This window comes from Cervus elaphus, chromosome 22 (assembly GCF_910594005.1).
Source record: "Cervus elaphus chromosome 22, mCerEla1.1, whole genome shotgun sequence".
Classification (NCBI taxonomy): Eukaryota; Metazoa; Chordata; class Mammalia; order Artiodactyla; family Cervidae; genus Cervus; species Cervus elaphus.
In genome coordinates, this window is record NC_057836.1 from 17373074 (window position 1) to 17387735 (window position 14662).

General features: G+C 46.3%; 2 protein-coding genes across 2 annotated transcripts in view; both read left to right on the forward strand.

Moving 5' to 3' along the window:
• Positions 1-14662, forward strand: part of LOC122679863 (antigen WC1.1-like) — a 75385-nt gene that overhangs the window by 39199 nt on the left and 21524 nt on the right. The window lies entirely within an intron of this gene.
• Positions 8883-14574, forward strand: LOC122679862 (antigen WC1.1-like). The gene is made up of 3 exons (XM_043880656.1): positions 8883-8982; positions 12651-12971; positions 14508-14574. Exons 1-3 carry the CDS (start codon positions 8910-8912, stop codon positions 14543-14545), a joined length of 432 nt encoding a protein of 143 aa, XP_043736591.1. The 5' UTR covers positions 8883-8909; the 3' UTR covers positions 14546-14574.

Here is a 14662-nt window from a genome sequence, read left to right on the forward strand (position 1 = left end):
AGTACTCTTGCTTGGCAAATCCAATGGACGGAGGAGCCTGGTAGGCTGCAGTCCATGGGGTCGCTAAGAGTTGGACATGACTGAGCGACTTCACTTTCACTTTTCACTTTCATGCATTGGAGAAGGAAATGGCAACCCACTCCAGTGTTCTTGCCTGGAGAATCCCAGGGATGGGGGAGCCTGGTGGGCTGCTGTCTATGGGGTCGCACAGAGTCGAACATGACAGAAGCGACTTAGCAGCAGCAGCAAAGGCTAAGAAGTTAATTAACTGCATGAGCACAAAATTCAGGAATCAGATTTGTTCAGGAAATCAACAAGAAACAGAAGAGGTTTAGAAAGCACATGCTGCCTTTTCATTAGTACAAGATTGGTGGAAGGGTAAAATTAAGATAAAATAATTATTTCAGAGGGAAATAAGAACTGTTTAAGGATAAAGGTCAAGATGCTAGGAGACAAATCGGGGAAATGGAAGCATGACTCTCAGCACAGTAAAGGTAAAAGGAGATGTACCAGGCGTGCGTGCTCTTAAACAGGAATCCAGATCTAAATTTTGGTCAACAGGAATGGTGACTGAGAACTAACCAAGCCCAACAGAGGAAGCAAGGTGAGACCTGAGGGAGCAGTTTGGGATGAACACAGAAGGAAGAAGAGATCCAGGAAAGTACCTGCTTCATGTGACAGATTCTGTCTTCTTTTCAAGTCTCCTTTCCCCTTTGGATCCATCAGAAAAGACTCTGCTCTGCTGCTGCAGCAAGTGATCCCCAAATCTCAGTCATACACACACACACACATGTACACACACACACAGAGGGACACATACATATACACATACACATAGTCACACACACATGGACACACATATACACAAACACTCACACACACACACACAGGTGGACACACACATATACACATACAGACACTCACACGCGAACACCCATATACACATACACACTCACACACACATACACTCAACACACATACACACGTATACAAACTTATACACACACATACACATTTACACAGGCACACACTCATCACAACCTACAGATGTCTGTGGTCAGTGAGGCTCTTGCACATGCACCATCTGGAACACTCAGCTTCTGGGGCAGGAAAGAGAGAAACTAGAGAGTCATACTTGGGCTTTTCATGCCTCCACTCGGAGGTGACACAGGAGACACCACCCACAATTCACTGGCCAGAATGAGTCACTGAGGACTGAAAAAGTAACTATTTGACGAGTATTACTGTCTATCCACATCCTTCAGTAGAACTCTTGATAGCAGTGCTGGCACTTTTTTCTCACCTTGGAGAAGCTTCTGAGGGGCAGCTTTGTGCAGAAATTGTATGTGATCTTATCTTCCCCAGAGTGGGATTTGAAGGCATTTTCCATCTGATTCCTTTGGCTGGTGTGTCTCTGACTCCTTTTTCACTTCAGTCTGTGCAGAGTGGGATTAGTCAGATTTGTGTCTCTGTTGCCCCCACCTCCCTTCCCCCCAGTAGTCACTAATTACAGGGTTATTTTCAGCCTTTGTTTGTGCAATCATTTCTTCAATTATCCAATATTTCTTAAGCTCTTTCTATGTGTCTTTACTTGGTCCTAAAAAGACACTGGAAAATAAGACACAGTCTTAGCCCTTGTTAAGCTCCCACTTTAAAGACAGTAAGCAAATTTCTGCACACTAAATAGAAATAGCAGTAATTTTAGGCTGGAGGTATTAGAAAGAGTTCACAGAGGTGAAAGCTCTGTGCATTTATAAACATGGAGAGATTTATGAAGCCTTGAAATTGTATTGCCTAGAATTCAAATATGCATAATATTCTCTATTTTTGTAACTGACTTCATCCTGTGCACTAGCAATGGATGTTTGTGTAGATTGAAAGTCCCTTTAAGGTAACACAGAGCCTCCCATTTAAAATCCGTCCCTCAGCTTAGCTCAGGCTCACTGTAGTCATTGTCTTGTCAATTCTCAGTTTCAGGTCCCTGTTGAGATTGGCTTTCCTTTTCATGAGGAGGCACTTTCTCTGTCTCCTGCCAGAGATGTTGTCTGGGATAAGGGGCTTCTTCTTCAGTGGCAGTGAGGAAGGGTCCTTGGTCTGTATGCTCTCACTTAGAATCAGCTTATCTTTGACTTAGTAGCTTTGATTTGTTCTGGTCTCTGGGCATCAGGTGCTGGACCTGTGGAGAAATGTGTGTACTGTGCTGTGTGAATCTGTTTCAGTCGTGCTGGGCTCTGTGCGGCCCCATGGACAGTAGCCCACCAGGCTCCTCTGTCTGTGGATTCTCCAGACTAGAATATTGGAGTGGGTTGCCATGCCCTCCTCCAGGAGAAATGAATGAGGTCAATTCAGTGCCAAACTCTTTGTTAGATATTGCTGATCATAGACTCCAAAGGGCTGAACAAGGATGATGGGCTGAACCTCAGCCAGCTCATGACCTTACTCTTTCCCTTATGCCCCTGTAAGGAAGTGGTCATCGGTAAAGTAGCCTTTACTGATCTTGGTCCATTCAGGCAAGGAACACAGATAGCGAGAGGGGTCTCCAAATCTTTGGTGTAACAACTCTATTATTTTCTTTAACGTTGAATAGATAGTTTTAATTCAAAAATATTTTGCATATTGGTCACTCTGTTTGGTCCTGAAAATGTCCCTCTAGCAAGGATGCCTAATTATCAACTTTCCTAGCAAAGAGATTACTAAACCTCTCAAACCTCCTTTTACTCATGGTAATTTGGGAATAACAATGCTACATATTGTATTGCTTTACAATCCATAAGTCCAATTAAGCAGTTTCCCTAAGTAAAAGAAGAAAATTCTTTCTGTTCTTTACATCTGCACTTTCAATTCAATATAGAAGCTTTTACTTCTGCACTTTCAATATAAACATTTTTTATAACAAAATTTTCTTCCTGTTGCAGTCATGTGTGGTTTGAATTGAAAGTGAGCCAAATGATAAATACATAAACATCCTGCCCTCTTGGCCATATCTGATTAAGCCCAGAACAGGAGGCTTCATGATGCTCACCTGTCAGTGAGCTGTGGTTTGCCAACTATATATTCGGATATATAGATACTTGCAGCAACTATACAGTTTAGAACTGGCCGTCTCAGCACCGCTCTCGGAATGGGGTTGTGTTTGTTTCTGGATATTGGAATTTACTGCATTTATTGCAAAAATGTGTTGTAGTGAACCATACATAGCTTACACCATTTAGTAGTGTTGAAATACCATTACAACAAATGATGCAACTTGCACTTGCTCTGAAGCCCTCACAAAAAGGTGAATTACACTTTAAGAACAGCTTTTTTACTAAGAATAATTTCTATAAAACACCTACCAGAGTGACATTCATTCATTTATTTATTCAATAGACATGGTCTGGCCATTTTAATTATCCAGGTATTAGGGATATGGAAGTGAATTAGACACAGAACTTTTACTAAGTACCTTCCAGCTTATAGGGTAAAATGAACAAGTAAATAGCTTAATTCACAAAAGCTCGCAGTTGGTAAGGTCGAGGTTCATGAGCATAGAATGGGAGCATGGAGAGAAGGGGCAATGTGTGGAAGACTCACAACTCTGATTGGCACCAATGACCATCACAGCATGTGATTCCTGGGAGAGTTCTGACATCCAGTCAAGGCTCCAGGTAACAGAATTGAATTCCTGTTCTAGAGTGCTGTGAATCCCCAGATGGAATGGAGAGTGATGCCATAACACTGCTTGTCTTCCAGTACTAGCATATACTACCATTACCTAGAAGTTATAATGTGTCTGTGTGTGCTCCTTTGTGTCCCACCCCAGGGGCTGTGGCCCGCCAGACTCCTCTGTCCACAGAATTTTTCAGGCAAGAATACTGGCGTAGGTTGCAATTTCCTACTAGAGGGGATCTAGAGGAAATGGCATTTCCGACTCAGGGATTGAACCCGAGTCACCTGCATTGGCAGGTGAGTTCCTTACCACTGGTGCCACCGGGGAAGCCCATAGTGATTAATGCTTACTAATGCCAACTCACATATCCTCACCAAAGCTGTTATCTAGACTCAATCAGAACCTTCATTTTACAGATGAAGCCACTACGTAAAGAGTGTAAGAATCCTGTTCAAGGTCGCACACATGGTATGTGGCTGAGATCTGAGTCAGGACAGGGCAGACTGACTCCCGAGTCTGTTCTCCTGACCCCTGCGCTGCACTCTCAAGTTCACTGTGGACACAGCTGGTTGGAGTCCTCCCTAAAACTTTCCTCCTTCAAATCTTTGATGAGATAGGACACTGAGATTTCCTTATGTGTCAGAGAAGATGTGCCTTCATCCGAGAGTGAGTTGGTCCATGCTGACCTGCATCCCCACTTCTGGGGTAGAGGGTGCTGTGGGGCAGCCTGCCAGCCCTGAATTAGCCCCTCCTTTCCAGCCCACCCCTCCCTGTAACAGGGTCTGGAGCCCCTAACAGTGTCTTACCAGTGAGATTTCCATCCCGAGGTGAGACTGTGTGTGCCTGGTTCACTAAACGCATCCATGTGTCATCCTGTGGGAGGGATACTGGACCCCAGGAAGCACGTCCTGTGTTCTAGATGTCTGTCTGATGGTTTCTGGTGATGGTGTGGAGTCCATAACTGGGTAAAGAATGATGAATCTGGGCCCAGAGGGAGTAGAGCATCAATTCTAAGTGACTGAGCACTTCCTGGTCCTACTCCACCACCTGAGTTTACATTTTGGTTCTGATATTTACAACCAGTTATTATCATTAATGTGTTAAGAATCCCGATATAGAAGGAGATGGGGCTCTATCATGGGTCTTGGGAGTGGGAGGAATAGATGACAAGTAAGCAATTCTTCTATGATTAGTGGGTTAATATTAGCACATTTAAGTAGAGGGAGAAAAGCATGTGTTTGATTGTCTTTTCTCTCGAGGCTCAAGGAGGAAGGATGGGCATGGCAGGACAGAGAAACTAGGTCTGCTGACCGGGATGAGGGGTCCTTCCGGTGTGGATGTTATAGGGCTGTGGACTGGCCCACAGCTGCCCTTGTGTTGGCCCCACTGAGACCTTCAGGTGTGGGAGGGGGAGGGGGTGAAGCCGTCTCTGAGTGCTTTTGGGGACTCTGGGGTGTGTGTGTTCCAGATGCATCCTTCCCACACCTGAGATGCAATGATGAGAGTCAGGGTGAGGGGGCCTCAGGGTGGGCTTGTGTGGACTGTACCATGGGAACCCTGAGCCTGAGGGGCCGTGAGGAAGAATGGGGGCAGCATGCTGGTGACCTTGAGTTTTGAGGTGGGAGCTCTATCGTGCTTCCCCTAGGTCCTTTTCAGTCTCTCTACTCATCCCAGGGCTACTCTCTGGGGACTATCTGGGGAGCTTCTCTGATCAATGGAAACAGAACAGGACAGCAATGGCCACACTGGACATCAGCCCCTTCTGCTTGGATCTGTCCCCTCAGCCCACCTGGGCTTCCATTCTTGCTGCCACCTTTCCCTTAAATGCAGACCAGAGGAGGTGGGGTCACTGATGGTTGCAGGCAGTATGAACCCTTTCTCTTCTCTGCTTCCCTTGCCTCTTCTTTGCTCCCTCTCCTGCGGCCACCCTCTAGGAGAAGGCTTTCTATTTCCCCTTCTGTCAGGAGCTGTTCCCTTAAATTATATTTTGCATCTTTTTTAGTTACAGTTTTTAAATGTGTACTGAATGTTACCAAACCAAACTTTCAATATACTAAGGGGGAAAATGTGAAGTTTAGAAACTCTTAGACTTTCTAAACTATTTTCTTCTCAGGACCCCAAACTTCTGTTTTGGAGGGCTAGAGTTGAATGAGACTCCTACTTTCTCTTTATTTCCTTTATATGTGAATCTTTTTCTCTCCTGAAGACTAATTTTGAGACTAACAGAAAGGGATATTTCATAAAATGAAATGAGATAAATGGAAAGGGATTTAGCATGTTTAGAAGCCCTTATGTGTAGATACTGTGTATATGCATATATGCATCAATCTCTCTGTTTACCTATTGCCGTCATTATCATCAATCTGTCAGCCCATTTATCGAATCTATTTCTTTAGTATCTGTATTTCTATGTTAATCAATTTATTCATAGTTCAAACAATGAAACTGATGTCTTCATCAATACACTCTTCTAAGATGTTTTAATATGAAAATAATGTTAATCGTGACTTTTAAATAAAATATCAAGCACTTCAATTTTACTTGACTCCAGCTTCCAGGAATTTGTTTTTCCCAACTCTGCTGCCATGTGGTGATCCTGTAAACTGCACACTTGCAAAGCGAAGCCCAAAGCTATCAGACCAGCAGCATCCATGTAGAAGCTGAAACGTTCATGTGAGGGCTAAGTGCAAGGATACAGTGTGTGGATTACAATCTGGCCTTGGACATTCATTGTAAAAATTGATCATTTAAGTATCTGGAACTCAGAAGGCTAGAACCACCAAGGACTCTGTAAAGATTCAGTGTCTACCTGACCCACAGACAGGTAGTGAGCCCGGGGAAAGGGGTGGGGGTACAGATTGGGGGAAGCCATCAGTACAGACGTCGCCCCTACCTGGAAAACTCCCACCCCCACCGCTCCTTGGAGAAACAGTAACCTGGACCTGGAGTGGAGTGAAAGAAAGAGGCTTATTTTTTCCTTTTCCTTTTTTAAGAAGGTCGAAAGATTCAGAGGAGAACAGATAGACTTCCGGGTGCTCTATGGCAATATGGTAAAAAATGCAATATATTTGTCATTTGAAAAATAATGAATTTCTATTCTTCAAATATAATAATTCCTTTTCTGAGTATCAGTTACAAGTGAATAATCTGAAATGTGGACAAAATGTATGTGAAAAAAACTTTATGGTGACATTAATTACATAAGAATAAGGATATGGAATTTTTCTTCCTTCATATTGTTGCTCATTTCTTCCTTGTCTTTTCTGATAATGATTGATAAATTATCACTGTTAAGGAAGCTAGCTGTTAATATGTCCTATTCTCAGAAGCATATGAAATGTCTACTGACTGCAACTTTTCATGAAGCAATTGAAATTTTGAAAAAGAATGACATTTTAAAAACTCACCCTGGGAATCGTAAGTGTCAGATGGGCTGGAAATGACCTGACTGTGACCAGAGCATCTTCAAACTGTCTCCTCAGAGAAACCTGAGCCTGGAAGGTGCCAGGGTCAGATGGGGCCTTGCGGGGGAGAGTCAGCCTGAGGCCTGCCCTCCCCTGCATCCCCTCTCCTCCCCCACAGCCAGGGGCCTGGCCTGTGAGCAGGCACTGTGCCCAGTCTGTGTTCCCTCTGAAGCTGCATCTTCAAACCTCGATGGCAGAAGAACAACCTGGAGGGACTGTGATGAGACACACAGAGGCTATTCACTAGGCCTGGGTGTGGCCTGAGAACTTTCATTTCTAACAAGCTTCTGGGTCTTGCTGGTGCTGCCTGGAGTGACCACACTGTGAGCTGCCCTGGTCTAAACTGCACCCCCACCTCCACAGCAAACAGCAGGCCTCGGTCACCCTCAGGACCAAGGCTGCTCACCTGTTGTCCCTTCTCTGGTGGATGTGTAGAGAAGAAGCTGACAGTGCTTGAAGCAGCCTGGGTTCCATTTGGGTAGGAATTCCTGTTCTGAGACCCCTGATTGGTCTAGAAGGGGGATGGCAGGGGCCCCCTCTGGGTGTGACTGTCCCCTCAGGAACCCCTCTCCCTGGTGCGGGCTGGCTGGGAGCATCCAGGGCAGTGTCTTGTACCGTGCAGCATCCAGGGTGGGGCCTCTCTGGACCGAGTCTGAGGGGAGTTCTGCACACACTCTAATCTCTGCACTGAGCCTGTGTTTTGCAGGAAGAAACATGGTGCAAGCACGTCAGCAGGTGGCCCTCAGGGCGGGACTGCTGCCCCTGGGCGGCTGCAAAGAGAAGAGGGGTCGGGTCTGTAAACACAGAAGACCACGGCCCTCCTCACTGCAGGAGGGGAGCGAGGCCCAAGTGACGTGGGCCTGCGGGACACAGTGGTCTTAGGGGCTAAGAAAGATCCATGAGGGGAAATGTTAGGTTCAGTCAAAGAGTGTTAATTACTCAGTCGTGTCCGACTCTTTGTGACCCCATGGACTGTAGCCTGCCAGACTCCTTTGTGAGATTTTCCAGGCAAGAATATTGGAGTGGGTTGCCATTTCTTCCTCCAGGAGATCTTCCCAACCCAGGAACTGAACCTGTGTCTCCTGCATTGCGGGAAGATTCTTTACCATCTGAGCCATCAGGGAAGGTTCTGTCAAAGCCCTGTGTTGTTATGACACCCTTGTGCTCCAGGACCTTGTCTCCAGATCATTCTGAGAAGGGGGGAATGACCAGCAATCTCATCCCCCCAACGCGATGGTTCCCACCTCACCCCCTCCATGCTCACCTGTGAGTTCCTGTGCTCCCGTCCTCATTTCTGCTGACCTGATAATTACTCTTGTATTTTCAGCCTGCTTGCAGTTCTCTTCTTTGTCCGTGAGCCCAGCCCTGGGGAATATCAATGCCTGATTCCAGCAAAATTACTCTTCACGGGCCAACTGATCCCAGACCCTGACCATGTGAGATCTCACAGTCTGTAAATACTGGCTAGGGTGATCAGGGGAGAGAGAGTCACTCACGTGACTTGATGCAACCTTTCTACACCAGCGCCGGCCATGGGGCCTGGCTCTCAGGACCACGGAAACAGGAGGTCAAAGGACCGTGTTGCTCATATAAGGAGATGTTGAAGAGTCAGAAGCTCATTGGTGTCTCAGCTGCAGAAAGTGGCAGATACAGCCTCCAATAGTGTCTGAAATGGTGAAATGTGTCGCTATTGGCTCTCAGGAGGGAGGATGTATATAGACCCCGGTCGGCACCCTGATGCCTCCTCACAGGCTGATCTGCAGCTGGGACTGTGACCTTGAGGACGTGGAGTCAGGATGGCTCTGAGCCAACACCTCTCCCTCCAGGGACTCTGTGTCCTCCTCCTCGGCACCGTGGTGGGTGGTCAAGGTAAGAACTGCCCCTCTGTCCTGGGTCCACAGCAGGGAGTGGACGCCTTGGTGAAGGGAAAGGTGTCTGGAGTTCTGGAACCTAGCCTCAGTGTTTTTGACCAAAAAGGAGCCATGCTGAATGTGAATACTGGTCCCTCTTCTGTGGGGGTCCACTGGTCGTATAAGCAGATTATACAGAGCAGTGAGGTTTGGTCTGGACCGAGCTGGGTCAGCCTGAGTCCCCTCCACTGTCTCTCTTGTTCTCAGGGAGCTTCTAGGTGGCCCAGTGGCTCCCAGTGTGTGGAAGATCCAGTGACTGAGCTCAGCTGAGACTCTGGGCTGTTCCCACACACTCCACGTGCCTGGTGTGTGAGCACTGCCCCTGGGTCCCCGTGTTTCCTGTGTCTATGCTCCTGTAGGCTCTGTGCTTATGTGTGTGGGTGTGGATGTGTCTGTGTGAGCAGTTTGTTTGTGTGCAAGGGTATGTCTGTTTGCAGGGATGTGTGAGGAGTGTGTGAGGGTGTGTGTGTGTGTATGTGGAGTGTGTGAGGAGTTTGTGTGTTTGTGTGTGTGAAGATGTGTGAGGGTGTATGAGGAGTTTGTGTGTTTGTGTGTGGGGGGATGAGTGAGGAGTGTGTGAGGGTTTGTGTGTGTGTGAGGGTGTGAGGAGTGTGTTTTGTCAGCATGTGAGGAGTTTGTGTGTGTGTGTGTGTATGTCTGGAGTGTGTGAAGAGTTTGTGAGTGTGTGTGTGAGGGTGTGTGAGAGTGTGTGTGTGAGGGTGTGTGAGAGTGTGTGTGTGAGGCTGTGTGAGAGTGTGTGTGTATGTATGTGTGGAGTGTGTGAGGAACTTGTGTCTGTGTGTGAGGGTGTGTGATGGTGTGTGAGGGTGTGTGGAGCTGGTCTGTGTGAGAGGAATGGGGCTGCTGAGCAGGGACTGAGTCCGTTGGTCTGTGAAGCACACAGGGTCCCACAGGGCTGGGTGTCATGGCTGCTGCAGATCAGAGATAATCGTGCACCTGCCTGCCTCTCTCTGGCTCCTCTCCCCCATCCCCCGGGCTCCCCTCTGCTTGTTGCCGTGTCTGCCCAGCACTGGGCTCTGTGAGAGGCTCTGCCTGCTGGCCTCACCTGTTCCCACCAGGTGTCCAATGTGGAGCAGAGAAGCCCGTAGCCAGGAGAGAGGACCTCTTGCCTGTAGAGTTCAGTTGATGTGCAGTCCCAGGTGTATAAGTTCCCTAGTCCCTGCCCCAGTTCCTGTGACTTGTTTCCTGATGTGATGAGGGCCTGGGATGGTCCTTTTCTGTCGGGCCAGTGTACACTCCTTGGTTCTGCCTCATCACAACAAAGATTTGGAGTGACAGACATTAAAGCCCTCAGCGTGTCACAGCTCTCTGATCTTGGACAGACCATGTTATAGCTTTCAGGTCTCGAATGGACCATGTTATAGCTCTTAGACAAATCAGTGTTATAGCTCCGTGTTACAGCTCTATTTTATTTAGATAACAACAGGAAAATCCATCCTTGAGGCATGAGGGCATGTCAACCCAAAGACACGAAGAGAAGAGCACCCCAGTGCGCAGGCTAGAGAGAGAGAGACCTCCAGCCCTTTGGCTCCTCTTTTTATGTTTTTTTCCCTCCCCTGGGCCTGCCCTATGCAAATTGGGCTAGCCAGGAATGCTGTTTGTTCTACTTGAAGTCCTCACTCCGGTCTTCGGACCTTCCTTTGTTCTATTTCCGTGGGCTTTTCCCTTCCTTGTCTTTTAGCCACCACCATTTTGGACTCCTGTTTCCTATTCTAACTACCTAACATTTTCCCTCCCAGGATCTGCTGTGACTCTCTGGGAGCTCTTTCTCTCTCGTGCCCTCTTTTGTCCCTCCCTGGAGCTGGTTTCCCCTGAGTGAGAGGATGGGGAAGCCATCCTCTCAACCAGTGAGGGCTACGGCTGCAGAGAATATGGTCTCCAGCCTGGAGGAGGCGGCTCTCTCAGATGTGGGTGCTGGTCTGCTGAGACTCAGTGCAGCCCTGTCTCCTCTCAGAGCTCACTGTCTTCCCCTAGACCTCAGCCTCCAGTCCACTGCTCTTCTTGGGAAACCCCCTCCATGTCTCTGCTCCTCGAGTGCTGGGTAGATGCTGGTGAAGTGTCTTCTCCTGAGGGCTCTGGAGGGCAGAGGTGGGTTTTGATCCCCTGAGGGGATAGACAACATGTGTTCTAATGCAAGGCCCAGCATTTACCAGGAAAACTGTTGGAAGTTTCCTGAGACGTTACTTATGAAACAAGACCATTTTGCCAAAGGGAGTACTTTTTTATTTTTTCTGAAACAACGCTCTTCAGTGTTGTCCTACTAAAATTTTCTTCTTCTACTTCATATGACATTGAACTTGTTCCTTATAATACAGTAGTCTAGGCATTTGTGAGTATTTGATGATTTCTGAGCTGGGCAGACGTTACAGGAGTTTTTACCAGGAAATCCGTGATGGGCATTGCTGAAAAATTATTCCTTGAAGTATAATTGATGTTATTATACACAATAATGTAGGCCCCCAAGATTAGATAATTCAATATATAATATTTTTGTAACATGTTTTTAAAAGTTAACAATATATTTTGCACATCTGTATATATTAATATTGTTAATTATGCTGCTTTTACACAGTAAAAATTTTTTTATTGTTTTGGTGTGTGTGTGCACTCAATTGTGTTTGACTCTTTGTGGCCCCATGGACCGTAGCCACCAGGCTTCTCTGTCCCATGGGGTTCTCCAGGCAGGAATACTAGAGTGGGTTGCCATGCCCTCCTGAGGGGATCTTCCAGACACAGGGATTGAATCTGCATCTCTTTTGTCTCTGGCACTGGCACACAGATTCTTTGCACTGCTTGGGAAGTCCATTGTATTGATGGAATTACAAAAGATAGGATATTCCAGGGATAACATAGAAAATTTAACCTCCTACAATCATTTTATTATGTAATTGAAATGCAGCATACTTTCCTAATCACCGATGTCAGGCATGTCAATGAAAATTCAATTAACAATTTTGTTAAGGAGAAAAGCAGAGGATTTTATTCTACCCAAACTTTGGTTAATAACCCGGGAAGCAGATTTTAGGAAAGCTCCAGAGTTGTCTTGAGTCCTAATCTCTTAAGTGAAATCTCATCACTTTTGCCAAATTCCATTTAGACTCATGTTACTAGATACACACAAGTGGGAGAGTTACACAAGGACATGAATACCAAGCAGCAGGAATAATCAGGAAACTTTAGAGCCTGTTACCCCAGCCCTCTGTTCCTAAGCTGGATAAGATGCTCCCTATGGACAGGGAAGGAGGGGGAGGATTCCTACCTGTATTCCATCAGCTGTAACTGAGACGGTGAAGCTGGGCCCTAGTAGCCTTGGGCACATCTACAGGGAGGGCAGCATCCAGAGTCTCTGAAGGCCTGTCCTTGGTGGTGACCCTGGAGCTGGCTCTACAGGCTTGTGAGAAGTACCTAGTGTCCCTCCATCCTGCTCCATGTTCTGTGATGGCACATTGGGAGCTTAGAGTTGGCCACAGTGGGAATATGTGTACCACAGAAGTCAACAAGTACTATATATAGGGAATTTTTCCTCTCAGCTCATTTAAAAAATATTTATACCATTGCCTAGTCTCCTAAAATCTCCCCTGTATCCTATGTCTGTGTCTCTTGCAGCTCTGGAACTGAGGCTGAAGGATGGAGCCCACCGCTGTGAGGGGAGAGTGGAAGTAAAGCTTCAAGGAGAATGGGGCACAGTGAATGATGATGGTTGGGACTTGGAGGAGGCAGCTGTGGTGTGCAGACAGCTGGGGTGTGGAGGTGCTACTGAGGCTCCTCGAGATGCTTATTTTGGGCCATCAGCTGGCCCCATTTGGTTTAGCTATGTTTCATGCAAGGGAACAGAGACAACTCTCACTGAATGTCAGCATTCTAGTATTGGAGACTTTCGTAATGATGGCTTCATTCATGACTGGGATGCTGGAGCAGTCTGCTCAGGTGAGTCCTGCCTGGTCTGGGTGTGGGTCCCCAGCAGGAAAAGCTTTGGTTTGATTCCCAGAATAACTATGTGAGAATACGGTTCACAGCCTTTAGAGTCTACTTGAGTGAAGACGCCAGTCCCACATGATTCCTAGAGCATTGGGTGCTCAAGGGAGCAAAAGGAATTGCTTGGACTTGAACAGTAAAGGCTCCAGACCAACTTCTGGGTTGGACCTGTCTGAGTTAGTTTCATCATGGTAGCTGCTTTTTATTCTTTCTTAGGATGGTTTGAGAAGTGCAGCTACAGGGTGGTGTATAGGAGAGATACAGGCAAGCTAAGTTAACTGTATTCATAGCTCCTAGGAATTATTATCTGTCCTATGAAAAGACAGAAGACCATCAGGTGGGTACATGGGGAGATGCCAATAGAACAAGCTCAACCTAGCAGTCTTAACCAAAATGGGGCATGAAGACTCGGGACTAGTGACAATACTGTGGGTCAAGATGCAGTTACACAAGGAAAAGACCTGAGGGGATTTCACTGGTGTGTTTGAATGTCACTAGGTCACAGTCAGTCAGGGGTGGCAAGAAGGGGGACTTCTGGCAGGGGATAGTCTCATCACACTGGTGCACCTGCTCACCTGGGTGGGGAGCTCATATCCTTTTGTGGGGATGTTGAAGCTGCAGAAAAATATGAAGCTTTGAAATTTATACCACAGTAGCTGGAACAAAACAAGTGCTAAGACAGTGATGCTAAAAGAACTTAAAGTGACTCATAAAAAGTGTTCAGTGCTGTCTAAGTGTAACTGACTTGTGCCAAATTGGAGGCAGTAAAGCAGCAGTGAAACTAGAGTGTGAATGGGTGGTCTCAGGAACTGAGAACATCTCAGTTGTTATCACAGTGGCAGATGAGATGGCCAGGATGTTAATCCATCAGAGCAGCTGGGTTGGAGGAAGAGTCCAAAATCACAGTGAATTCCCTAATGGAGGTGGTTGAGTCTCACTCAGAAAAGGGTCACCCCACTTGATGGGATGGTGGGACATGGGAGCCCTGAGGATATCTGCAGTGGGTCCCTAAGTGAAGTGAAGTGAAAGTTGCTCAGTCGTGTTTGACTCTTTGCGGTTCCATGAACTATACAGTCCATGGGATTCTCCAGGCCAGAATACTGGAGCCACAGACAATTAGCTCATTGGTGTTATATTGGAGAAGATCAATGGAAAGGTGATCTTTTCCAATCTCACCTTGAGCAGATTTTTGATGATACTATTTGAGACCTCTAAGAAAACAATTATTTTTCTTTTTAGAAATGACTTTATCTGGGCATTATTGACATACAAAAACTATACATATTTAATGTTTTCAATATGATAAGTTTGGAAATCAGTATACATCTGTGAAACCATTACAACACCCATGCCATAAACCTGTTCATCTCCTCAAAAGTTTTTGTTCACCTTCTTTTTTACAGTATTACTCTCAAAAACAATTATTTTCAAGGAGATTTGACTTTCAGTTATAAATTTCTGCTTTAAGAAAGCCTTAATGTTTTCCAGCGTTTCAAGTGACATTCCTTACTGGCACAACGTCCTAGCCATGGTTTCGTCTGAAGATAAACTTCTGGAGACACTACAGGAGGCTCTGCTTTATTTTGATAAATCAGCATCTAAGTAAAAACGGACTGTGTGCTGCTGGAGCTTCTAGAGATCAT

What these genes read in the sequence shown, in the direction of transcription:
- LOC122679862 (XM_043880656.1), top strand. Translation starts at nt 8,910, where the DNA reads ATGGCTCTGAGCCAACACCTCTCCCTCCAGGGACTCTGTGTCCTCCTC. An exon ending in CACCGTGGTGGGTGGTCAAG is followed by an intron (nt 8,983 to 12,650) that starts GTAAGAACTGCC and finishes TGTCTCTTGCAG; the next exon opens with CTCTGGAACTGAGGCTGAAG. An exon ending in TGCTGGAGCAGTCTGCTCAG is followed by an intron (nt 12,972 to 14,507) that starts GTGAGTCCTGCC and finishes AATGTTTTCCAG; the next exon opens with CGTTTCAAGTGACATTCCTT.